This window comes from Leucopleurus acutus, assembly GCF_964270905.1.
Source record: "Leucopleurus acutus genome assembly, chromosome: 9".
In the NCBI taxonomy this organism is placed as follows: domain Eukaryota; kingdom Metazoa; phylum Chordata; class Mammalia; order Artiodactyla; family Delphinidae; genus Leucopleurus; species Leucopleurus acutus.
Genome location: NC_139144.1, coordinates 6,329,025 through 6,353,596, shown reverse-complemented (window position 1 = coordinate 6,353,596; position 24,572 = coordinate 6,329,025). Strand labels below are relative to the sequence as shown.

Here is a 24,572-nt window from a genome sequence, read left to right as displayed (position 1 = left end):
TCAGGCACCCACTTTGAGACCCACCGCACCAGAACTCCGTTGCCCGGATGGAGGTTCTGTTGGGTTCCAGGGCAGCGAGCCTGGCACCGCTCACTCACTCCTCGATCGCCAACCTCAGTCCTCCCACCGGTCCGCCCACTTCGCCCTCGCCGGGCCCCGCCGCTGCCAGGTGCTTCCCCCTCCGCAGCTCCTCCCCGCCGCGGCGCGGCGCGCTCCCGGGGCCCAGAGGTCCGGGGCAAGCGGGCAGCGGCGCGGCGGCGAGCCGGGAATCGCCCCCGGGCGCCGGTGCCGCCAGGCCCCTGTTCCGGACGCGCGCCGCGGGCCGGGTCTGCAGCTCAGGAGGCGCGCGGCGGCGGCGGCGGGGGCGGCGCTCCCGGGGGCGCGGCGCACCTTACTCCCGGCGCCCCCGCCCCGCGCCGGCCCCTCCCCGCGCGGCCCGCGCTCCCGCCCGCGCGGGTCGGTTCCAGCCCCTTCCGTCGTCCCGGCCCCGCCGCTGTCCTCCGCCGGCCCGCGAGGGAGGACGATGGGTCGGCGCGGAAAAAGTGAATGAGGGCGGCGGCGGCGGCTGCGAGCGCCTGACTCGCGGGGCCAGAGCGCCGCCCGCGTCCCCCGCCCGCCGGCTTCATGGACGCGCCGCACGCTTCGGCGGCCAAGCCCCCGACCGGGTAAGCGGCTCCGGGCTCCGCTCGGCTCGGACGCCCGCGCCCGCACGGCGCGCACTCGGGACGGGGGCGCCTCTCTCCGGCCCGCGGGCCCGCGCCCCGCGAAGGAAGGGGGTTGTGTACTTTGTGCTCCCGGGTCGTTGCCCGGGTAACAGTGTCAGGCCGAGGCCCGGGCGCTTTTCTCGTGGGTGCGTTTGTGGGCGCGATCCCTTTGGGGGTCCCCGCGGGCAGAGCCCCACCGAGCCCCGAGCCTTCGTCTGCCACCCGCGAGGGCTCTCCGGGGGTGGGGGGTGGGGTCGGAAGGCAGTGGAGACTCGGCCCCGGCCCCCAGCCCTAGTCGCTGACTTGCCCGGTTCCCGCCCGCGTTCCAGTCTGGTCACCCTGCACCCGGCACGGCACCCCGCCCCACCGTCCGCTCTACCTTCCCCCCAAAAGGAAGGGGAACAGGTTCCGGGCCCCCGGAGGCGCCTGGGTGCCGCGGTCTCAGGAGGGCTGTGTAGAGGGCACTGCCCTGGGGGTTCTCCTGACCGCTGCTCCCCCGCCCCGGCAGGCTTTTCGGGGCTCCCCTGCACAGGGCACAGGGCACAGGCGGGGCGGGCCGGGCCTGCGTCAGGGACCCCAGCATCGGAGTATAGTCGGGGCTCCCATCCCGGCTGGCGTGGTCTTGCCCCTGCCCAAACTTTCGCAGGGTCTGTTTTCCATCCCCACACCTCGCGTGTGTGGATTGCATGTCACGTTCACATTTTACTCGCAGAAAGAGTGACTTCCTTTATACAAGAAAAACAAGCCTGCTCTTTAACCGGATCCTGAGGCGGAATTTGAACCTTGCACGACCCCACGGGGCCTGGCGGCCGCTGCGGCTGCAACCTTGCGCGCTCAGCTTGCGGCTGCCTTGCTTCTCCGCGGGGCGCACCCAGGACCTGCGAACTGTCTTACTGGGCCTGGAGCAAATGTGTGATGAGTCCTGCAAATGGAATGAGTGCCTGGGGTGGGCCCTGCACCTGCTTACCGAAGGGGCCCACGTTCCCCTCTAGCAACTGGTCTCCAGCGAGGCAGCTTTGGGGACAACTAATCTCATTTCTTTGCAGTGTATCCCACTGACTCATCCTGCCCGCGTGTGCCCATAGGCCGCGGTGCTGCCCAAGTGCGCAAAAGGTTTTCAAAAACTGGCTTTTTTTTTTTTTAACTCTCCCTTTAATGCCAGGAAAAAGTGAGCCAGGTTAGCAAATCAAATAATCCTGAGGCTGAGGAATGTTAAAAAGAACTTTTTTCTTTTGCATGGCGCTTAGTGGTTATGTAATTACGTTTGAATAAATAAATCTCCTGCAAAGAAAATACACATGGGAAATCCTTTTTCATGGCAGGGGTCATTGCAAAATGACTTAGAGAAATGTGAAACAGAATTGCCTCTAAATCTGCCGTCTTTGGAGCTTATTTAATGAGCCTGTTTAAGGAGACGGAATCGTTTTTTGGCAAAACTACCTTAGAAATATATTTGAAGCAGAGAACATTTAAGAGGCCAGTGAAACGGTATCCAAAAACTATCTGTGAGATCCTTTAAAGGAATCTGATTGTAGAAGTGAAACGGGGAGCCCTAAGAATTGGGCCCTCTTTCCAGGCTGGTACTGTGTAAGCAAGAGGGCCGTCACCCTGGGTCTGGTTCACAGTGCTTTGCAGAGTTCTGGTTGGCCTTCATGTCCAAGTCCCCCAGGGAGACTAAGGACTTTTGCTGTGGATATGGTAACAAAAGTGAGATTGTTATTGATGCATTTGGTTCTGTCCCCACACTCACATCCAGAACCTCTGATCTGCTTGTTTGAACATCTTTGTCCAGGAAATGTAGACATAGTGCTTTTAAGTCTATTATTCCCAATTACTGTATCATTTGTCATTTGTTTTAGTACATTTTAGTGAAGTCAAGCAATATCAACGTGCTTAAAATCAGAGGAAAGAAATGGTCTTGGGTTTTTTTGAATGTTTTATATGATTTAGGTGTATCGGTTGCCTACCAGAAAGGAAAGACACAGATGTGAAAATTTTGGCTTTGGTACATTATTGGTGGTAGTCAGCTTCTGTTGGTTCTTCACCGAAATTACAGTCTCGTCTCTCTGACTGGTTCGTATGTTGCCTGAGAATAAGGCAGTGCTTGCCACATACTCCGGGGAATTTGTTTTTCTCTGATACTGCCATGATTGGTTATCCAATCCCACTTTCGGTAAGTTATCACTTCTCTGCACGATAGCAGATAACTGATGTAACGAATTTGTTGTCGTCCACTGAAACTGGCACTTTTCCTTGTAATGGGCTGGATGGGGGACGATGAATTAAGGAGATTTCACATTATAAAATACGGTGTATGACAGCCCTTCTTGAGGATTACTGAAGGGCCAGAGGACTTAGTGAATGTAAACTCACCCATCGTATGTCTGCCTAAATTATTAATGCAGAGTTATTTGTTATCTTTGTTGAGAACACAAGTATACATTTTAGTTAGATTGAAGTTATAGGTTTTTATTAGTAATTTCATTAAAATCATAACTTAAGATGAACTTAAAACTGTCTGGGGAAAGTATTCTTTTAGGAAAGAAGACATGCAAAAACTAACAGACTTGATGTGACGTTTTAGGAATTTCAGAGCTCTGTTGAGGTATAATAATGGATGGAATATTCTAGAATGCAAGTAAAGGTAAATTACCTTTGGATGAGGTTCTAAAATATCTTTAAGTCATTTAAGACAAAGTTTATTGGCTTACTTTTAGTTTGAGTATGTGTAAGATCCATCCCAGTAGTTGGTGATGGACACGGGGTTAACTGTCCCACTGGACCCTATATGAATAAGAGACAGGACATTGGTGAGTTTGGTAGGATACTGGTTAATTTTTTTTTTTTCTATGGCGGAAACACGTATTTCTGTAGAATAAAATAGTCTCCAGTGACATGAAATGTCTAAACAGCTGGTGCCTTTGACCATTGACTGCATTCAGGCAGTGTGCTGATATAAAAATCAGTGCAAGTTTTCTAGTCAGTCTCATCAAAAAGTGTGCTTCCTGGAGACATAGATGGTAATCCTTTTTCTGCATAAATTCATCTTTATTTAATCAAGTTATTAGAACAAGAATTTTTTTTTTTTTTTTGCGGTTCGCGGGCCTCTCACTGCTGTGGCCTCTCCCGTTTGCGGAGCACAGGCTCCGGACGCGCAGGCTCAGCGGCCATGGCTCACGGGACCAGCTGCTCCGCGGCATGTGGGATCTTCCCGGACCGGGGCACGAACCCGTGTCCCCTGCATCGGCAGGCGGACTCAACCACTGCGCCACCAGGGAAGCCCAAGAAATAAATTTTAAAATATTAATTCAAGTGGGTAACTTGAGCGTCTTGAGTCCTTTCAACACCCAACGTAGCGTTCAGTATAGGAGGCCGCTACTCCCGACCGTAAACTTGGGTGGCCAACTCAGCATTTCCTGCCTCACCTCTCACGAGCATACAGAGATAATAAAATATTAACAGGTGTGCCCCATAATAACAGGTTTAAGCTTCTAGACCTTTTCTTTTTTTTTTTTAAGGTTTCTAGGCTTTTGGCCAATGTGTTAGAAAATGTATTTACATCCTTAAAAATGACAGTGTGTCTAATTATTGGCTTCATTAAACTTTTCCCATTTAATTTGAGCTGTATTTTTTAGATGTTATGTTGGCAGTTCATTTAAGAATGTCAAAGTTATTGTTTGATATAAAGTGGAAAGGAAGCCTAGGAATTTTATTCTTTTGTAATTGTAGTTTTTCTTAAAATTTTCTTGACACGTAAGAGGAGTTGGACATTTCCCTGTTACAATAGCAAATAATCTCAGAGCACTGTAAGTATTTCTCAGTGGTTGTATAATGAAGGTGAAGCTAATATACGATTAAATTTGCTGTAATGACGTTTGTACTGTGCTGGGTTCTCCTGACTCTGGGCACTGCGGCCTGCAGCCCCTCCTCTCTCCCTCCCTGCCTGACTTTTCTGGCGCTGGCGCCAGCAGAGTGGATTATTATTGGGTAGGTGCAGGCAAGTGACACCCCCACGTGCATGCAGGTCTGGGTCCAGTGGCCGCTTTAATTTGGGACCTGGGAAGTGAAGTAATTTCTGAACACCCGAGAATGCTTCCATAATTATTAAGAAAACAGTGATTATAGGCTGTCTGCACAGCAAGGAGCAGTTTAGGTTTCTAGGCCTTTTGTGCTTTGTTATTAAATTTATCATTAAATTTACATTTTTAATTGACCATCAGTTTTAAAAAGTGAGCCGAGATATTTGACACCAAAGTAACGTTTAGACTGAGGATGTGCAAATTTAAAACATAGGAGCAGTTGGTTGTGATTTGGACTTGAACTAAATAAAAACATTTAGTGGAGAGGTTGTGTATTTATTTTGTGTTTCCCGCACCCCTTTATTCTCTCCCCATCCGCATATAATTGTGGGGTCTGTGCATTGTACGTTTCGGGTAATTTTAGTTGTACATTTTTTTCAGTTGCTTTATACTATAACAGAATATAGATTTGATATTTCCTGATCCACTGAAGGCTTTTATATATCTTCATCTTTGCATTTTTTTCATGATTTAACCTATTTAATTTTGATGTATGTTATTGACATAGTGATAATCTGCCTTTTTACTCTTTTATGGTTTCCTTTTAAGCGGATTTTAAATCTCTCCCCTCCCCCCCACGACTTTATACCTTTGCTTCCACTTTCACCTTGTCCTGCAGTGTTCACCGTTCAGGACCACTTGCTGGATTTCAGCCCCTGAGTCGATGGCCGCGTCTTTTATCACTTTTCCTTCATGTTCCCATAGTTCCTTATTTTTTACCTGTCTCTTCCAGTCGTAGTATTCAACTCTTTTTCTGACTTATATCAATACTTTATATGGTTTCATTTGCTTTTATACACAGCTAATGATGGTAATTGTTTTCAAGACCTAATGGTGTTTATTCTAAAGTAGATTTTGCTACGTACTCTGGTGGGTCTCCGGCAGCATCTGCGTTTCCTCCCGTCCATCTCAGGGATGGTCCCCCGCTTCAGAAATGAGGACGCTCACTTCCCCGGCTGGGGGCACACTGCAGCCTTGAGGGTTTTCACAGGCTTCCATCTGTCCCCTCATTAGGCGCTGAGCTGTTGCTTGCCAGGACCGTGTCTTCTACAGGTCAAGTTCAATGAGAATAAATTCCACAGCCAAAATCATTTCTATTTAAAAATTAAAGGAAAAGCTTTTCAAGCAACGGCTAAGATGTATTTTATTGAGGTACATTTGATGAGACAGGTTCCCAGACCACAAACACTTTCTCACAAACCCTGTTGTAGATCCAATCCCCACCTCTGCCAAACCACATGTTACCTTTTTAAGAGACACTGATTGCTTTAGAAAGATCATGGAAGTCCTTATCCTTTTTGAAAAAAACTGACACAAATTCCCAGAGTTGAGCCAGACAGACCAGGAGTCCTGGTTCATTGCTCTCCCCCTTCCTTCTCACTGTGTTGTCCAAGATCTCAGGCGAGGAACCGTTGTCTTAGGGACACTCTCCCCTTCCTCCAGACGAGGGCAGCAGGCTGTCTTTCTCCCTGGACACACGTGGACACACGTGGACATGCTCGCACCCCGACTGGGCCAGACGGGTATCTCCCTAATCTAGAATGCCCTGTGCTTGGTCATTAATCCTGTTTGACTTTCTCCTATCAAAGGCAGACAGGCAGGCTTGGTGGAAGGGAAACGGGCTCAGGAATAAGAAGACTTGGGTGCCGGTGTCAGTTGTGCAGGATTAAACTGACCTTCTGAGCCGAGCCTGTTGGCCTGTCCTGGGGTGGCTCCTCCTGTTTCCCAGCCCGGTGCCGTCCCACGAAATTCTGTGAGGGTTAATGATGCTCTGTATCTGTGTCCAGTCCAGGAGCCACTGAGCACTTGAAATGTGGAGCTGAATTTTTCACTTTCTTCAATTTTCATTCATTTAAATGTCAACAGCCAGGTGTGGCCAGTGGCGCCCTAGAGGGCATGCAGTTCCAGTCTCTTCTGTTTTCCCTGCCCCCTTATCCCTCCCGAACCAGACTGTGCCCTGCTTTCTCAGACTTTCTCTCTCCCCGAGGCCCGTGGGCTTTTCTTCTCCTTTCCTAGGTGGTTGCTGCCCCCTCACCCAGCTGCAGCTGGGGACTCCATCGAAGGCCCTCGAGACCCCCCCCTCCAGTCTCGGATGAGAGCCCTGACCTTCGCCTCTTGTGGCAGTGGTGATTCCCCTGTAGGAAACCCTCATGTGGGTTTCCATTTACTTGTCTCTGACCGTCTGACTTACGAGCTCCTGGCGGGCAGGGATGCTACCTGGTGATAAATTGTGTCATAACTTTGTGGCACAGGACACGATGCACAGCTGCAGTTCTGTAAATGACCCCTGCTTCCCCGTGATTCGTGGAGGGTATTGGATAAGATGAGCTCAAGACTCACATGAGATCTAAAACCATAGGATCAGAAGTGTTCCCAGAAATTATAGACCCTTCTTTTGTCAAAACTGACTTTTGAAAAACTGGCTGCTTCATCTTGCTTTTGCCGGACTATAGGACAACAGAAAGGTCAGTTGTTATGACACCATTCAGCCCGATCCACTCCGACTGGGCTTGCCAGCTGTGCCACCCTGCCTCTGCAGACTTGAGATGTGTTGGACGTCTGATCTTGTGGAACTAGAGTGACAGTATTAGACGATGCAAAGTGATGGTGGCTGAGAGAGGAGATGAAAGTCTGTGGAAGTCCTGCTGTGGTCTGAATGTCTGTGTCCCTCCCAATTGAACATGTTGAATTCCTAACCTCCAAGGTGGTGATATTAGGAGGTGGGCTTCTGGGGTGGGGCCCTCCTAATTGGGATTAGGATTAGTGCCCTTATAAAGGACACCCTGAGCACTCCCTTGGCCCTTACACCGTGTGGAGGTACAGTGAGGAGTCTGCAACCTGGAATAGGCCCCCCCCCGGACCACGCCAGCACCCCGACTTCAGCCTTCCATCCTCCAGAACTGCGAGCAATACATGACTGTTGCTTAGAAGCCACCCAGCCTGTGGGGTTCTGTCATAGCAGCCCGAACAGGCTAAGACAAGATGCCAAGTCACAGGGGACCTGCTTCTCCCGGCCCCAACCCAGCCTGAGGTGGGGGAAGGAAGGGGACGTGCCCTTTACTTTAAGGTGCCCTTTCCCTTCGCTCATGTCTGTTGACCCAGTCTTTGTTTTTATCGTTGTAAAATTTACATGATATAGCATTTACCATTGGTACAGCTCAGTGGCATTAAGTCCATTCACACTGTTGTGGAGGCGTCACCACCTCCAGCTCCACGATTTTTTTCTGCCCGAACCGAAACTCTGTATCCATTAAACACTCACTCTCCACCCCCTTCCCCCAGCTCCTGGCGCCCACCATCCTACTTTCTGTCTCCGTGGATTTGACTCCTCTAGGGACCTCATATAGGTGGACTCATACAGTATTTCTCTTTCTGTAACTGGCCTATGTAACCTAGCAGAGTGTCCTCAAGGTTCATCCATGTGGTAGCAGGTGTCGGAATTTCCTTCCTTTTTAAGGCTGAAAGTGTCATCACAGCACTTGTCAGTGGTCACTTTGGCCTCCACCACTGGCTGTTGTGAAGTATGCTCCTCTGGACGTGAGACTACAGATACCCGTCTCTGCTTTGACTCCCTCCCCCATATCCTCCCAGCAGTCGGATTGCTGGACTGTAGACAGTTCTGTGTTTAACTTTTCGGGAATTGTCGTCCTGCTTTACACAACAGCTGCGCCGTGTGGCATTCCCACCAGCAGCGCCCAGGAGCTCCTGTTTCCAGCATGCTGTCCGCTGGCTGTGTCCTCATCACCTGGTCCTTTATAGTCTTGGAGGAAGAGGGGACGGGACCAGGGAGCTTCCCGGCATCGTTGCTAGTGTGCTCGAGCCTCTGACTCTCTGTGGGGAGTGGGGGGAGCTGAGGTGAAAGTGGGCAGACCAGGCAGGTGTCCCTGCTTCTCCCCCTCCTCCAGGGTCCTGGGAGACCCCCAGTTTCTTCAGACTGGGGGCCCCTAGCGGCTCCTGGGCCTCTGCTGGAAACGTGGCCTTAGTTTGCTCTGAGCATCCCTCACAGCCGTGGTGCAGGGTTTCCTCCACAGTGTGGCTGTGGGTCTGTGACAGCACCTGCTGGGCAGCTGGCATCTCTGGATGGCAGTGACACCACCCCCAGGGCCTTCCAGGAGAGCCCCATGCACCAGCCTGGCCCTGACCCCATGGCTTCATTTGGAACAGATCAGGGCACCAACAGTTTGCTTTTTACGATGTCTCTGTTCCTGTTACGGGTGCCCTGCCCACTGTGTCTTGTTCAGAATGGGCACCAGCCTGAAAAGGGGGGGGGGGTGGGGGAGGCAGGAGGATTTCCAAGCCTGGGCCCCCGGCGTGGCCGTAGCAGGAGAATCAGGGTTCCCGCCTGGGAAGTTGGGTGGGTTGGGAAAGGGATGGCAGACAGGACGAGGAACCCCTGCAAAGCATTTGTCTCAGCATCTGTGCTCCATTCGGCCTTCAGCTCAGGGAGTGGACCAGATGTGTTGACCCTTCGGTTATGTGGAAGCGGCTTGAATGATTAAATGCTCAGGTAGCAACCTGAGTTAGGAGACTTGGGAAGACGGGCTGTGAGCGCGAGTGCGTGTGCACGCGCGCGTGTGTGTGCAGGTGGCGGGGACGTGATGTTTAAGCTCACTCCCAGCCCTGGGCACAGTAGCAGGCTCCCAAATCAGCTTCTGGCAGTTCTTGCAAACCTGATGTTTAGGGAGTTGAATTTAAAAATAGCTCAGGTGGGAGTGATAATACAGCAAAAGTGTAGACTCGTGTTCCCGTGGCCAATTCCTGAGACTTCAAACAGTGATCGTTGTGTTGGCTGGAGCCCTATTAATTAAGAGCAAAATCCACTAATGTTCAATAAACAAGCCATTAGGTTGGAAAGAGACTGATTCACCGTGGCCAGAATCTAGACATTTGCCACTGAGGGTAGCTCCTGCCAGAATTCCCCACCCGTCTGCCCGCCCGTCTGTCTTGCTGCCTATAATTATCCCATGGAGTTGGCTTGAAAACTTTCTCCCTCTGATGCTGTGTCTAAACCCCTTCTTACATCTCAGTGGTTAACAGTGTCTGGACAGCATCACACACAGGAGGAGTGGTCTGCAGACCTGCCAGTGGATTTAAAAAGTGGTGGTTGCCAAGGGGGAGGGGGGTGGGGGAGGGAAGGATTGGGAGGTTGAGGTGAGCAGATACAAACGATTATATATAGGATGGATAAACAACAAGGTCCTACTGTAGAGCACAGGGAACTGTATTCAATATCCTGTGATAAACCATCATGGAAAAGAATATGAAAAAGAATGTGTATATATATATATGTATAACTGAGTCACTTTGCTGTACAGCAGAAATGAACACAACATTGAAAATCAACTATACTTCAATTAAAAAAAAAAGCTTTTAAAGAGAGGTGTTCCTGGGGGTCATGAAGCTGAGTGTCTTTCGTGCCCTACCCACCCTACATCACCCCCCTGCCCTCCCCCACCGCTTCTCAGGTGCCGATGCCTGGTTTCCATGCAGTGACCCACAGATGCAGAGTGTCCCCCGAACGAGGTTGGGGGGGAATTTTACCACATTCAGAAAAGTAATGAAAACTAGTTTGGGAACGAGATGAATTTAAATTGAAAAAGATTTCAGTGTAAAGTATTTCCTTATTATTCATCAATTCTTTTTTCACTGACCATCATGTTTCACGTTTTTGGAATGCTGCCTTTGGGTTTGGACATTTTTCTCAAAGGAGGAGACAGAAATGCTTTTCGCGAGGACCTGCCTCATTTCAGCCTTTTAGTCATCTGTGATACTAATGTTTTCCAGCTGACGGGACAGGCGTCACCAGCCCTGCCCCAGGAGGCTGGACCCCCATCGGTGCTCCAAAGTTGGTGGATGTAATTCTCTCTACAGCTTATGGGAGAGATTGTCACATGGCTGAAGACTCCAGGCTGGTGTCCTGCCCCTCACCCTGAGGTCACCCACCACACAGAGTAGAGGCCTGGGACATACTTCCAAAGTCCCGTTGGCTAAAGCTACCATCTGGTGTACGCAGGTGATGCCCCTGGACTGTTTCCGAACCACCTGCGTTTCTCAAGGGCATTTTTCTGAAGACACAGTCCGCTCGTCAGCATCCGAGTGGCTTCTGGCTTGTGTGTGGGACCCATGATGTTACCCACCTGATGGTAGCGGTGTTGCTAGGTCTCTAGATGTGCAACCCTGAGTCGCCCGGGTGGGGGGTCGTTTTGGGAGAGGTAGGTGGGGTGGGATCCCAGCTCTTGTGGAGCACAGACAACGTGTTTGTGAATTAACGTGACGCCTCGAATGCAGACTTCTCCCCCAGCAGGACATTCTGCCGATCCTGGCTTAGGAATTCATAGACGTTTCAGCGCCTCCCTGGGCCCAGGGTGTTGACTCAGCTCACTGCGTCTTGTGCCCGTAGGTTTTGGGAAAGCGCAGGGCTCTGCCCTGCCCCACAGACGGGCTGCCCTCAAAGTAGAAGCTACGCAGACTCAGACTCACGGGGCTGGGGGTGTGATTTTCTGTGGGCGGCCTTGGCCGGACCGTGGGTCACGCTGTGAGTGTCACAGTAAGCCTGGCAGCTTTCACCGCCCATCTCCTGCAGGTGGGTGGGCGTCAGAGATGGGGGCTCCTGGGGTTAACGTCCCCCGTCTCTGGCCTCCCGGCACGGAGGAGCTAGGAGGCAGGATATTCCGGGTGGTCCTCAGGGCAGCACTGTTGCTGCTGTGTCCTGCAGCTGGCACCAAGGGGCCTCACAGGTGGAAAGGGTCGCCATCATCATCAGGTGGAATTGATTGAGCGCCCACCTGGGGGCACCTTAGTGTCGTGAAGGTCCCTGTACAGGTGCTCGTAGACCCCCAGGGTCTGTGCCAGCCCATCATTCCCCGGTGTGTTTTCTTCTTCTTTTTAAGCTTGTTTTTAGTCACACTCACGAAAATAACTTACCATGCTTTATGAAGCTTTACTTAACCTGTGTGGAATCCTTTCCATCTGTCAGTTATAACTGATAAATGACACATCCGGAGTTGGAAGAATATGTCCTTTCTCTCTTTATTTTCACTGTCGGTCAGTGGAAAACATTGCTTTTTAGACAAGACATCTGAATGGCAACCCCAGGGGGAAATTATATGTTTGGAATGTTTTCTTGCTGTTTACTTCTCCTTTTCTGAGTTGAAAATGATAGGTATTCGTATGTCAGCATTTAGACTTTACCTGGCAAGGTTAATGGGAAGTAATGGATGACTTGTTTTTAAACTGGGCTGGTTTTAATAATACACTCGTGTGCGGGAGGGGTGCACACTTCATTCTCATAACATTGTTATATAGGTAGGGAGTGTTTTTTTTTTTTTAATCAAAGTATAGTTGATTTACAATGTTGTGTTAGTTTCAGGTGTACAGCAAAGTGATTCAGTTATACATATACATATTTTTTTCAGATTCTTTTCCCTTATAGGTTATTATAAAATATTGAGTAGAGTTCCCTGTGCTATCCAGTGGGTCTTTGTTTTTTCCGTATTTTATATATAATAGTGTGTGTACGTTAATCCCATACTCCTAATTTAACCCTCCCCACCACTTCCCCTAGGGTAACCCTAAGTTTGTTTTCTGTGTCTGTGGGTCTCATTTTGTTTTGCAAATAGGTTCATTTGCATCTTGTTTTTTTTTTTTTTAGGTTCCACATATAAACGATATCATGACATTTGTCTTTGTCTGACTTACTTCACTTAGCATGATAATCTCTAGGTCCATCCACATTGCTGCAAATGGCATTATTTCATTCTTTTTTATGGCTGAGTAATATTCCATTGTATATATGTACCACATTTTCTTTATCCATTCCTCTGCTGATGGACATTTAGGTTGCTTCCATGCCCTGGCTATTGTAGATAGTGCTGCAATGAACACTGAGGTGCATGTATCTTTTCGAATTAGAGTTTTCTCCAAATACATGTCCAGGAGTGGAATTGCTGTATCATATGTTAGCTCTATTTTTAATTTTTTAAGGAATCTCCAGACTGTTTTCCATAGTGGCTGCACCAATTTACATTCCCACCAACAGTGCCGGACAGTTCCTTTTTTTCCATGCCCTCTCCAGCATTTATTATATGTAGACTAGGTAGGGAGTGTTTTTATAATGCTGAATAGGCATTGGCACGGAAACATGTTTTCATTTATTTTCTACGTGCAGAAGTGATATATCATTGGGAGAAAAAGCTTTGCACTAGGTTTCACTTACGTCCCTTTTCTTTTGTCCAAGTGTGGTAGTGACCACCTGTTGCTCTGCGGGAGGTCCTGATGTTGCAGGCTGGGGATTTTGAGGGAGGAGCAAGTGGTTTGCTGCTGTCTGGTCACCTCCATGATGAGGGTGTGGAGGTAAAGAATGGCAGGTGGGACAACAAGGTCTTCAACTGCACCCTCTTGGTGCCACTCGGACCCGGGCACCCCTTCATCCTTGCTCTTGTCCTGACTGATGTGGAGCTGGTGGAGCAGCCTGTGATTGGATTGGGGTCTCCCGACTGTTGGTCCAGTGAAGGATTTTGGAGGAGGTCTTTGCTCCAAACCTAAGCTGTGTCCAGCATCATTGCATGACATCCTTTACCCATTAAGGAGAATATAAAATAAATAATCTAGGTTCAGCGTGGAACACAGTCGGCGATGTCTCACATGTGTTTGATCAGCTGCTCTGTAGACTCCTCTCTGCGAGATAACACCATAGGGTGATTTCCTGAAAAACATATGTTTGGAAACGAGGTAAGATACTGAGCAAGTCTGTAGATCCACTGGGGAAGGTGTCGGGAAATGAAGACACTTGGCTGATTCAAACGGAAAAACCCAGAGGATTTACACATTCCCCGGTAGAGTCAGATTCCGTAGACAATCTAAATTCTGATACGTCTGTCTGTGTTTGTCACAGGAAACATCTCAGAGCTTGGTGAACCGCCACTCCAAGCTCATTAGCTTGAGATAAATAGGTGTTCAACAATATTTGTTGTTTTGCCCAACTTCCTCTTGACTCTCTCTTTTTGCTACAGGAAAGTAGTGGTAATTGGGAGGTCAAACCGGCCTCTGTGTCTGCTGCTTCTCCAGCCCGGGGTGAGGGGGCTGCCCCACCACCACCTCCCACAGCCCACTGGGCCCTCGCTGTGTACACAAAAGCAGATGTGCACCTTGACCTCCCTGTTGGGTTTGGATGATGGCCTTTCCAGCCCACGTTCAGCCGCATGTCCTGTCTCCAGATTCTATAAAAGGGCATAAAAAGTTTTTACATCTCTGCTCCCTGCAAGTGAACGTAAAAGCCTGAACCTGAAATTATGGTCCATTGTGTTAACTGTGTAATGAGGCTTGGGAAAACATCCACTGATGACTGTAGTTTCAAACATGCTCGTTTGTGAAGTACAGGGTTGTATCACAGCAATGGAAACAATAGCTTATTTCGAAGAATGCGGCCTCTGAGTGGTGTATTGTTGTCATAGGTTCAGCACTGTGTCGGGCACATCGAGCCAGTGATTAGCCACATGCCAGAAAATGAGTCACCGTGATGGCCTCAGCTGTCTGTGACCCCCTCTGACAGCCGCGCTCTGGCTCCTGTGTCAGGTCTTCACTTAAAATAGTAGTAAAAGCAGTAGCAGCAGTTCATGACCAGTGAACTGGAGTGAAAATGAACTCAGTGAGGTTCCTAGTTTTGAAAGCACGGTGATCACCAGAATTGGGGCTCTTCAGGAAAAAAAAAATGGTCTTCTCATTTCGCATTAGCAGTAGAACATCTTGGAGTAGCAGTTCTCATCCCAGTTGACGGCTGGAAATCACGGCATCCTTGCTTTATTTAGATAACCCCTCCTTGTGCATTATGCTGGCGGCGGGGCCAGATCTTGGCCCGTCTACATAGCAAACTGCCCACAATTATTTCATAAACATCTCTGAGCACAGGGAAGAGGACTCAGAGGGGACCAGGCCAAGCCAAGACATTGGAGAGCAGCTAAAACCAGCATAAAGGAAGGTCTTGCAGCCCTGACTGTAGGAGGGCCCCTGTTTGAAGCCAGGAGATGAGGAAAAGCCAGTCAGATTTGGAGCTGGGTGGAAAAGTGGATCAAGTGTGTCTGGGTGGTGGAAGATGAGGTCCGTGTGCCAGGGGAGGGGCTGCCAGGAGTGAGTGAGGGGCCCGTTCCCACCCCCATGGGGTTAACTGGCAGGCGGACACACCCTGGAGGACGGAAGGGAACAGAGGATGGCGCGTTGAGATGCCTGAACCATGGGTTGGGACCACAGCGTGTGGTCTGCAGGGCCAGCCCGGGGGTCTGGACTTCATCTTGAAGAACTGGGGGATCGGTCAAAGGGATTTGAGAAGAAGAGCTCCATCCCCATGGACAGAGCTTCTTCTTAGAAGATTCCACTGAGGCCAGCATGGCAGAGAAGCCAGAGAGGAAAGGGGAGTGTCTGGGAACTGGCTGGGTCAGCCAGAGGGACCATGGACCTGGCCCAGGGACCAGGTTGACCTCACCTCCAGCCCTGTGAGTGGAAAGGAAGGCTTGACTCTGGGTGCCCTGGGCTCCGGGTGGCGAGGCTCTGAACCCCGAGACCTGGGGCGCCGGACCTGGGCGGAGGCGGCAGAGCTGGGCAGAAAGTCACTCACTCACTCACTCACTCACTCAGATGCTAGTATTGCCTGTGGGTGAGGCTAGAGGGTGGGGGCTGCACGGGGATTGCGACAACAGCTCACGGAGGGCACGGGCGGTGGGGTGCTTACCAGGCACCGTTTACAGTGCCGCTGTGTGTCACCCCACTTCATCCTTCCAACAGCCCGGAAGAGGGGCTGCTCTTTCCCCTGGTTTTCATGAGGAAGGTGAGACACAGAGAGGTTAAGGAGTGTGACCAGCTAGGTGACATGGGTAACCCAGGGCCAGATGGGTGGCATGGGTAACCCAGATGTGAACCCAGGGACACAGGGCCTAGTGTAGTTCTTTACCCCGCAGTGCATGGTTCAGATATTTGTGGAAAGGTCGCTGTGGGCCCTGAAGAAAGTTCTAGGTCTCAGGGGAAGATGTGGGGCAGTTTTCTAGGAGGTGTGAGCAGCTGGGTGACGTCAGGCCCGCTGAGAAGACGCAGCTGCTTCAGGAGAAAGGGAGCCTTGGCCGAGGGTGGGCTGGAGCCGGGGCCTCTGGGAGAAGGCGAGCACCCATTTCATCCTCGAGGCAGTGGCCCCAGCCTGCATCCCGCATCACACAGGGGTGGTAACGGGATTCGGGGAGTCAGGCCCAGGCCTGCCGAGCACGTGCTGCTCTGTCTGGCTTAGCATCAGGACCAGGCCAGCGTGTCGGCCGTCTGTGCTTCAGTATCCACGCCTTTAAGTCTGAATCGAAGGCAAATATGACACTTGTAATAACAAAGGAAGAAAGAAGCAAGGCCAGTGACCCGGGGTTTGAGGGCCAGAGTTACCTATCCTGTGTCTGCAGCAGGCCTGAGGCCACCTCCTCAGAGCGTGGTCTGTGGAGCTGTCTGCAGGGAGGGAAGCATGCAGCCAAGATGATGTCCAGAAGCTTTCCCAGCAGTTTGACCTGCTGGGACATCACAGAAGTGGCCTGGCCAAACCTGGCCACAGACTGGCAGCTCTGGTCTGTGGATGTGGTGTGAGGGTGCCTGCAGGCTCTCTGCTGTGCATTGTGTCATTTACCCCTCTCAATAGACACGTACGTAGGTACCGTTATTGTCATCATTTCGGGGATGAGGACCCTGAATCCCAGACAGGTTAACCTCCCTGCTCAGGGTTACAGACCCCAGGCCTGTGGCCAGGAAGCAACGCAATGTCCCCTCCCTGGGCACTTGTGGCTGTGGACATGTCCTGTCATTCTCGGAGCAGTTCTGCCAGCCTCCTGCTGTCCCCACGCCATCACCCCACCATCAGCAGGGCCCAGGCCCATAGGCTGGTGTTCCTTGAGACCCTCCAGCTGGGTTGGAGAGGTACCAGGCATGCTGCTGGCCAGTGCCCCCTGGAACCTGGGCCCATGGGCAGGGGGATTATTCCTCCTGCACCCAGTTGGAAACTTGCGACCTTAGGAAGAAAGAGAGAGAGGAGAAAATCAGCAAAATCTGAATTCCTGTAATTCTCATTGACTTACCTCTTTCCTGCCTCACCGCATTGTCAAGGCTAGGGATTTGCAGAAGTTCTCTGGAATATAGGACTTTCTTAACTGCCAACTCTGCCCCTGCCCCAGGCAGCCAGGCTCCTGGCTCAATCAGTAGGTTTTGAAGGAGCTCCCAGGTGGCTGAGGTGTCCAATCCTGGGTAAAGATTATCCGTCCCTTCATCCATCGCATTGTTCATCCTCCCGTCCAGTGTGAAAGTGAATAAAGACACTGTTTCAAGCTCTCAAGGAGCTAAAGTTTTGTTTAGTCTGAAAGAACCACATACATTAGCACGATTAGCACAATTGTTCTAATTGTTGTTACATAATTTCCTCTTCAGAGGCCTTTCTGTCTACGTTTCAATACACTTCACATGGTTTAACCCAGTTGCCTTGGAAAACGCCACTCAGGCCCAGATTGCAGGCAAGCACTCCTGCTATACTTAGCCTCTAGCTGTGAGTCATCGGTAACATCGCAACATGGAAATGGTTATAAAGCCTTCGCAAGCATCCCCCATGAAACAGAAGGCTCTGTCAAACCCTTGCGGGGTCACTTATCTAGTTGTTTTCCTGCAGAATTACTTGTCTTGAAACATAAATTGTTGATCAAAAAAGACATGAAATATTTAAATGGCGTAAAAAGATTCTTTGGTACAAAACCAAAAACGAAGTAAAGACAAGCTTCATTTAAAAAATGTTTTTCATCAAACGTCTTTTTCATCAAACATCTTCCAGCATCTTAGGACAAACTCTTGTTTTTCTTGTCGACTGAAGAAAAACGTAAGACCTAAAAGTTGTGTGTTACGTTTTATTCGGGGATCTTACTGAGGACTATAGCCCAGGAGATAGCCTCTCAGTTCGCTCTGAGGAACTGCTCCAGGGAAGCCGGGATATATTGGAGCTTTGGCTGGAAAAAAAACATGTAGTCAAACATCCACAGACTAATGCTAATCACAAAAACCAGACATCTCAGGTTAATGATTTTAGTGTTTTTCCATGTATGGGAAGATGCAAGAGTTTGGGCTCATTGAAATTATTCCTTAGATTCACATCTTTACTATCTAGGAGCCAGTATCTTGTTTTTCTCCATCCTGAATCCCCCCAGGGTGGACCATGGGGTCTGCTGCAGTGGCCTGATCCCTGTGGAACTGGAATGGCAGACAACATTCCCTGCCCACATACTGGGTGAAAATCATACATGTATGATCTACTCTGCTAAGTTTGTGTTCTGTTACCCTCCCTACAATGAAATGGGTGTTTAAAATGAAATGGTCCATTTTTACTGATATAGGACCCTTTTTTTTTGTGTGTGTGTGGTACGCGGGCCTCTCCCGTTGCGGAGCACAGTCTCCGGACGCGCGGACTCAGCGGCCATGGCTCACGGGCCCAGCCGCTCTGTGGCATGTGGGATCTTCCCGGACCGGGGCACGAACCCGTGTCCCCTGCATCGGCAGGCGGACTCTCAACCACTGCGCCACCAGGGAAGCCCTATAGGACCCTTTTAAAGATTTATTCATTTAATCGGCTATGATTTTCTAAGAACAAGAATTCATGAAAACTCATTCATCCGTGGGCTGGCCTCTTGGGTGTGGACAGTTTGTCCCTGACCTGACAGAGCCCACGGAGTAGAAGGAAGGACAGGCCTCTAAATGAGTCATGATGACAAACGCTATGACAGGGGTGTGTATGTACAGAGTGCTGCAGGAACACCCAGAAAAGAAGGAGCAATTAGTCCCGCTTGTAGGGCGGGGCAGAGATCAGGCAGGTTTATTTTTATGAAAGGCCTTCTCAGAAAATGGTTCTGCTGAAGCAGTTCTTAAATATAACACGCCTCTAGACGCCTCAGCAGCCAGGAGGGAGGAGCTGTAAATATCACACCAAGATTAGTTCACGTAAATAGACACCCAGAGGTTTATTCAATGGGGAGTTCTCTGTTCCTTTTGATCAAAAAGGAGGATAAAGAGGGCTGGAGAAGTGCAGACATCTGGGAGGCTGTCAGGACCGGACACTATTCAGAAGAGTCAACACCAGAGTCCAGGATATCAGTTTGAACTGCAAATTACCTGGCTCTGGTGGCAGCTCTTGGACACGTCGTCCGAGCGGCCCTGCAGGAAGCGCGTGGCACGTGGTAGCCGAGGAGGACCCCGACCTGAGGACCCCGGGAGCGTGCAGGCACCTTGCCACCAAGCTGTCATGTTTGTTTTTCTGGGTGGGCCCTGACCTTGCACAGAAACCCCCGGCAGTCATGTGGTGACAGGGTAGGCCTGCGTCAGCGCTGCCTGCGAGGGCGGGCGCTCATCAGAATATTTCTCTGGTCCCATTTACTTGGGGCTGTTATTTTTTTTAAAAGGGACAATTTTGATAACTTTAATTGAATAAGGGATACAGGTGAAACTTAATTCTACAGAAATTGAGCACAGACCACGTGCAGGGACAGTGCTAGGTCTGCAGGGGATATAAGAGTATGCATATATCCTGGGCTAGTAAGATCAGATACAGAAAAGATAGCAAACCTTTATTTAGACAAAGTTAGGACTAAGGTAGATCCTCATTGATGGAAAACGTAGGCAGATTGCTCCAGGTGGAGGAGGTGTATTTTATATGCTGAGAACACTGTCCTGACCTCAGACCCTGAACTCAGCAGGGAGTAACTAGCACTGGAGCCAGTGGCCTCTGGACCTCAGTTATGCATTATCTCATTCACGCTATTCTTCTCAGTATTTTGAAGACGAGGTTCTTTTTCGGGAATTTATTCTTTTTTTCTCTGTGCGGTTGAGAAGATGTACTGAATTTTATAACCACCGGTTGAGGTACATTTATGTAGTCAACTGCACGTAATTAAAGCATATGGTTTGATGAATTTTGGTGTATGTTTACACCCTGGAAAACCATCACCACAATCCAGATGCAGGGTTTTTCTTTCACTTTCAAAAGTTTCCTTCTGCCTCTTTGCAACCCATCTCTCCCTCTACCCGTACCTGGTCGGCTTTCTGTCACTATAGGTTAGTTTGCATTTTCTAGAATCTTCTTTACATGGGGTGGAACATACTCTTTTTTGTCTAGTTTTTCCCCTCAGCATAATGGTTTTGATGTTCATTTATATCTTGGTATTTCTGTGGTTTGTTCCTCTGTTGACAGGAGGGTTGTTTCCACTTATTAATTTACAGCAATTTGCATGTCCGTTCTCCTGTTGATGGACATTTGGGTTGTTTCCAAGTTTTGGCCACTACAGATAAAGCTGCTGTGAGCACTCATTTATGGTCTTGGTGTGGACATAGGTCCCTTTTCTGTTGAGTAACAACCTAGGGGTGGAACGGCTGGGCTGAGTGGTAGGTGTGTGGTTACCATTTAAGAAGCCCCCAGCTGTTTTCCAAGCTGCTGACCTGTTCTGCGCTCCACCCGCAGTGGAGGAGAATTACAGTCGCCGAGTCCGTCTTCAGTTTTCACTGTTCTAGTGTGTGCGAAGTTCATTAAATTTTAAATGTAAATTTTTTCCTGGGAGCATCAAATGTGTTAGCAGCTATTTCTTCAGTAATTGTCTTAACTCAGCGGGAAATGGAAACCGTCCAGCCAGGATCACTAGCCTCACCTGCAGGGGTGCCCTGGGCCTGGGGTACGAGGCATCCCTGTGGGGTCCAGGCCCTCTTTACGGGGGTGCAGGTGGAGTGGCTTGCAGGGAGTGTGACTAGTTGGCCCTGAGCAAACCACAGGGTGCCGGGAAGTAGCTGAATAATGCTTTCCCAGCTTCTGATTCAGCAGTGTTTTCACATGATCATCATTCCTTTTTAAATAGTATCCACCTTAAAAATAGAAAAAGAGAGGACTTCCCTGGTGGCGCGGTGGTTGAGAGTCCACCTGCCGATGCAGGGGACACGGGTTCGTGCCCCGGTCCGGGAAGATCCCACATGCCGCGGAGCGGCTGGGCCCGTGAGCCATGGCCGCTGAGCCTGCGCGTCCGGAGCCTGTGCTCCGCAACTGGAGAGGCCACAACAGTAAGAGGCCTGCGTACCGCAAAAAAAAAAAAGAAAAAGAAAAAGAGAATTTTAGACTAGATCACTTTTCAGGGGACTGCCCTAAATTCAGTAATGAACAGCAATCGATTTGAAGATTCAGCTAATTCCATTCAGTGGATGACTTGGAATGACAAAAATGGAGTATTTCTCCTTTTAAAAAATTTGATGGCAGAATTCAAACATACATAAAAGCAGAGAACAGCATAATGGGTGGGTGCAGGGGGCGGGCCCTACGCAGGTGCCCATTTGTGCCCATTATCGTGCGTTAAAAACTTTAAACTTCTGTATTATTTGGCTCGATTGTTTTATGGGCAAAGCCCTCACTTTCGTTTGCAAATCCTTCTGCGGGCATCACTGACTAATAGACAGGGTGACTTGTTCATGCCCATTATCTCATTATCATGTCTAACAAAACCAACGGTAGTTCCCTACTAGCAGTGAACTTCCTGTCCTTACTTCAACTGCCCAGATTGTCTTCAAGGTAACTTGGAACAGTTACAAAAGTGATTCTTAAGTTGAACCTACTGGTTGGGACAACAGGTCAAACAAAGAGTTCGGCTGCAACTGTGTTCATTCTAGCTCATTTCCCCTGGTTCCTTCACGGCAGCATCTTCCTGTCCTTCCTGCCTCTTCTTGTCCCTCCAGCTCCCTCTGTGTGTGTCAGGGTCCCAGCCTCGCAGCTTTCATCAGGGGGTATGTGCTGTGTGCCCACCTGTGCAGGTGAGGGACCCCGGCCTGGCAGAGAGCAGCAAGGGGTGGTGGAGCATGTGCTCCAGGGCGCATGGAAGGGAGGCCAGGTGTTCACGTGGACAGAGGGGTGCGGAATGGCTGAACGGGAGCTGCCAGGCATCTTCAGGGAAGTGTGGTCTGGCATTTGGTGTTATCATTTGAATCATTAATCTGAGAGATTGGGGGGAAGCTGAGGTTGCCAGGGAAGAAGTAGTAGGGACGGCTGCACACCCAGGGCTGTGACGTCTGACCCGTCACCTCGGAGTTTTAGAAAAGGTGACGCCCATGCTTCCAGGATTTGGGGTGCGCTGGCTGCTGGGCTGAGGCAGGCTGGGAGGACAAGCACAGGTCACTCTGTGACTGACCCAGGCACGGTTTTCTCCAGATGATGGCCCGAGCTGGGCCCTCTCGGGTTTCAGGGAACCTCTGCCGGGAAGGACTCTGGCCATCAATCTGTCTGCTTTTTTTTTTTTTTTTTTTGCGGTACGCGGGCCTCTCACTGTTGTGGCCTCTCCCATTGAGGAGCACAGGCTCCGGACGCGCAGGCTCAGCGGCCATGGCTCACGGGCCCAGCCGCTCCGCGGCATGTGGGATCTTCCCGGACCGGGGCACGAACCCGCGTCCCCTGCATCGGCAGACGGGCTCTCAACCACTGCGCCACCAGGGAAGCCCAATCCGTCTGCCTTGCCTGTCGCTTCACAACCCACGTTCCCCATCGACTAACAACCAAGAAAGGTCAGTGAGCCGTGCTGGTGGCCCTCGGTGTCCTGGCATGACTCGGAGTAGGGCACTGGCCAGTGCCACCACCGCTCCTGGATGCCGTGTGCGATCCCGTCGTGTCTGCTCAGCTGCAGGAGTTGGCCTGGCACAAATGCTGCCCCTCTGGTTCGGCTTGAAACGTGGTCCGTTCCGGTTCCAGCTGCTGCTCGCTGGGACGATCACTTCCCCGCACTTTCTGCGGTTGCTCTGACCATCTTGCTGCCCTGCCACGTGCATTTCCTCTGCGTCTCATCAGTTTCCCTGCAGCCTTGGCCTAGGGCCTGTATGCAGGAAGGTTAATGAAAACAGAAAGAGAAAACCAGGCCAGGGAATGCAGAGGGGGGCAGGGGATGCCAGCCATGAAAGCAAGTCTACGTGCAGTGAGGGGGCACGGGCTTTGTCTTTGTGTTTCTGACAAGCTGGGCAGAAAAGGAAGCCCTGATTGCCATAGTTCTCATCACTGAAAGGAAGACAAGCTCTGTTCCTCAGAGGAGCCATCATTTTTCCTGGCACCGAGAGATCATTAATTACTCGCAGGGGTTAGTTGTGGTCACTGCTGCCCACCTACCTTCCGTGGCTTGCCAGAGGTGCTCGCTTCTACCTGACACACGTTGTTAGCACACCTACTGTGTGTGGAGTGTGAGGTCAGTTGCTGGCAGAGTGGAGGAGCCTGTCATGGAGCTGGGTCACTGTGGTTGCCATGTCGTGGGTACCACATTCCAGGCACGCGCTGACGGGGCTGTGTCTGTGCGCCTGGGAGGCCACGGGTAGGAAATGGACGATCAGCCCTTCCGTGCCAGGGGACAGCGGATGGCAGGAGCGAGGCACGGAGGTGTCCGAGAGCACGGCCTGTTTCTGGAAGGACGAGAGAGCTGGTTCTCCAGGGAGGAAGGATGGTGGGCTTCGTGCTGCCCGTTAGAGCCCGTCCATCTGCTAGGCTGCTGAGGGGGGCTGGAAGCTCATCAGCTCTGTCAGCAGACAGCCCTGGTGCCATGGGGAGGGAGAGGCTGGGGCAGGAGGCTGAGGTGGGAGCTGCCGTGGAGGCCCAGGTAGAAGAAGAGGTTGTGATCGGAGCCCGTGGACAGGCTGTGGGCGCGGATGGAGACGCGTGTCACAGATAGAATGGATGGACTGGTGAGCAGGTGGGGTGACTTGTCAACAATGAGGAAGAGAACAGTGGACATTTGAGGTGCCCTTTGCCAATCCCTCTGGCCGGCACCGAGTTTGCATTGTCCACGGAGGCCCGTGGGGAGGGCAGGACGGGTCCTACTAGCCTCGTTTACGTGTGGCTCAGGGAGACGCAGAGAGTCGTTCAGAGTCACACAGCCTCAGGCTGGGTGTCTGACCGTGAGCCTGAGGTGGTGGGCAAAGCACGGTCTGGAGCCATCGCTTCGGAGCAGGACACAAAACAGCAGCTCTCCCTTGGGGTAGGGGTGAGATGAAGGGGCCGAGGAGCCCTGGGCTCTGCACCTGGCGGGGAGGCTGCCTGTAGAGCCCCACCTCTGTGGCCTGATCCTGCTGAGGCCAAGGAAGGGGGGCGTCCCCACGGGCCGACCGCTTCACTTCATACCCACCCGCCTGGGCGGTCCCGAGGGTGCCACGGCCTGGGGGCACCGAGAACCTCTGCGACCTAGGGTTGCCAAATTAAATACGGGATGCCTGTCGTGTGATTTTTCAGATAAACAAGGGATGTATTTTAGTGTAAGTGAGTCCCACATCAGCACCGTTTATCTGACGCCCACCTGTAACAGGCAGCTGGCATTTTTCTCTGTTACCCTCCCAGCGTCAGAGAACCGGGATTACAGTCTGTAAAACCGAACCGATTGGTTTTCTGCTGTCACGTGGTACTGCTGTCACCAGGGCCCTGAGAGTGAGTGTGTGTGTGTGTGTGAAGTGAGGGCAGATGGGGCACCGACACCTGACGCTGGCCTGGAAGGTTCTAGGGGCAGGGTGGGGGAAGAAGGATTTTCCATGGACATCTATCGTGAAGACTGGCAACCTGAATCCAGCTCTTATTTTCTCTTTGTGTTTTCTAAATTTTATTTTTTTAATTCATGCAGAGTCAGCTTGACTTCTTTGGTGTCCAGTTCCTTGAATTTTAACCACACGTATAGATCTGCTCAACCAGCCAGCCCTGCAACGAGGATACACAGAACAGTCCCATCACCCCCAAGACCCCCCCAGCCTCCCT

At 50.8% G+C, this 24,572-nt stretch overlaps 1 protein-coding gene across 2 annotated transcripts in view; it reads left to right on the top strand.

Moving 5' to 3' along the window:
* Positions 1–517: 517 nt before the first annotated feature.
* COBL (cordon-bleu WH2 repeat protein) overlaps positions 518–24,572 on the top strand; it is a 259,101-nt gene continuing 235,046 nt past the window's right edge. For both annotated transcript variants that reach the window (XM_082846931.1, XM_082846930.1), the window contains exon 1: positions 518–665. In XM_082846931.1, coding sequence (XP_082703057.1) covers positions 625–665 — 41 coding nt within the window. In that variant the 5' untranslated portion in view covers positions 518–624. The remainder of the gene's footprint in view (positions 666–24,572) is intronic.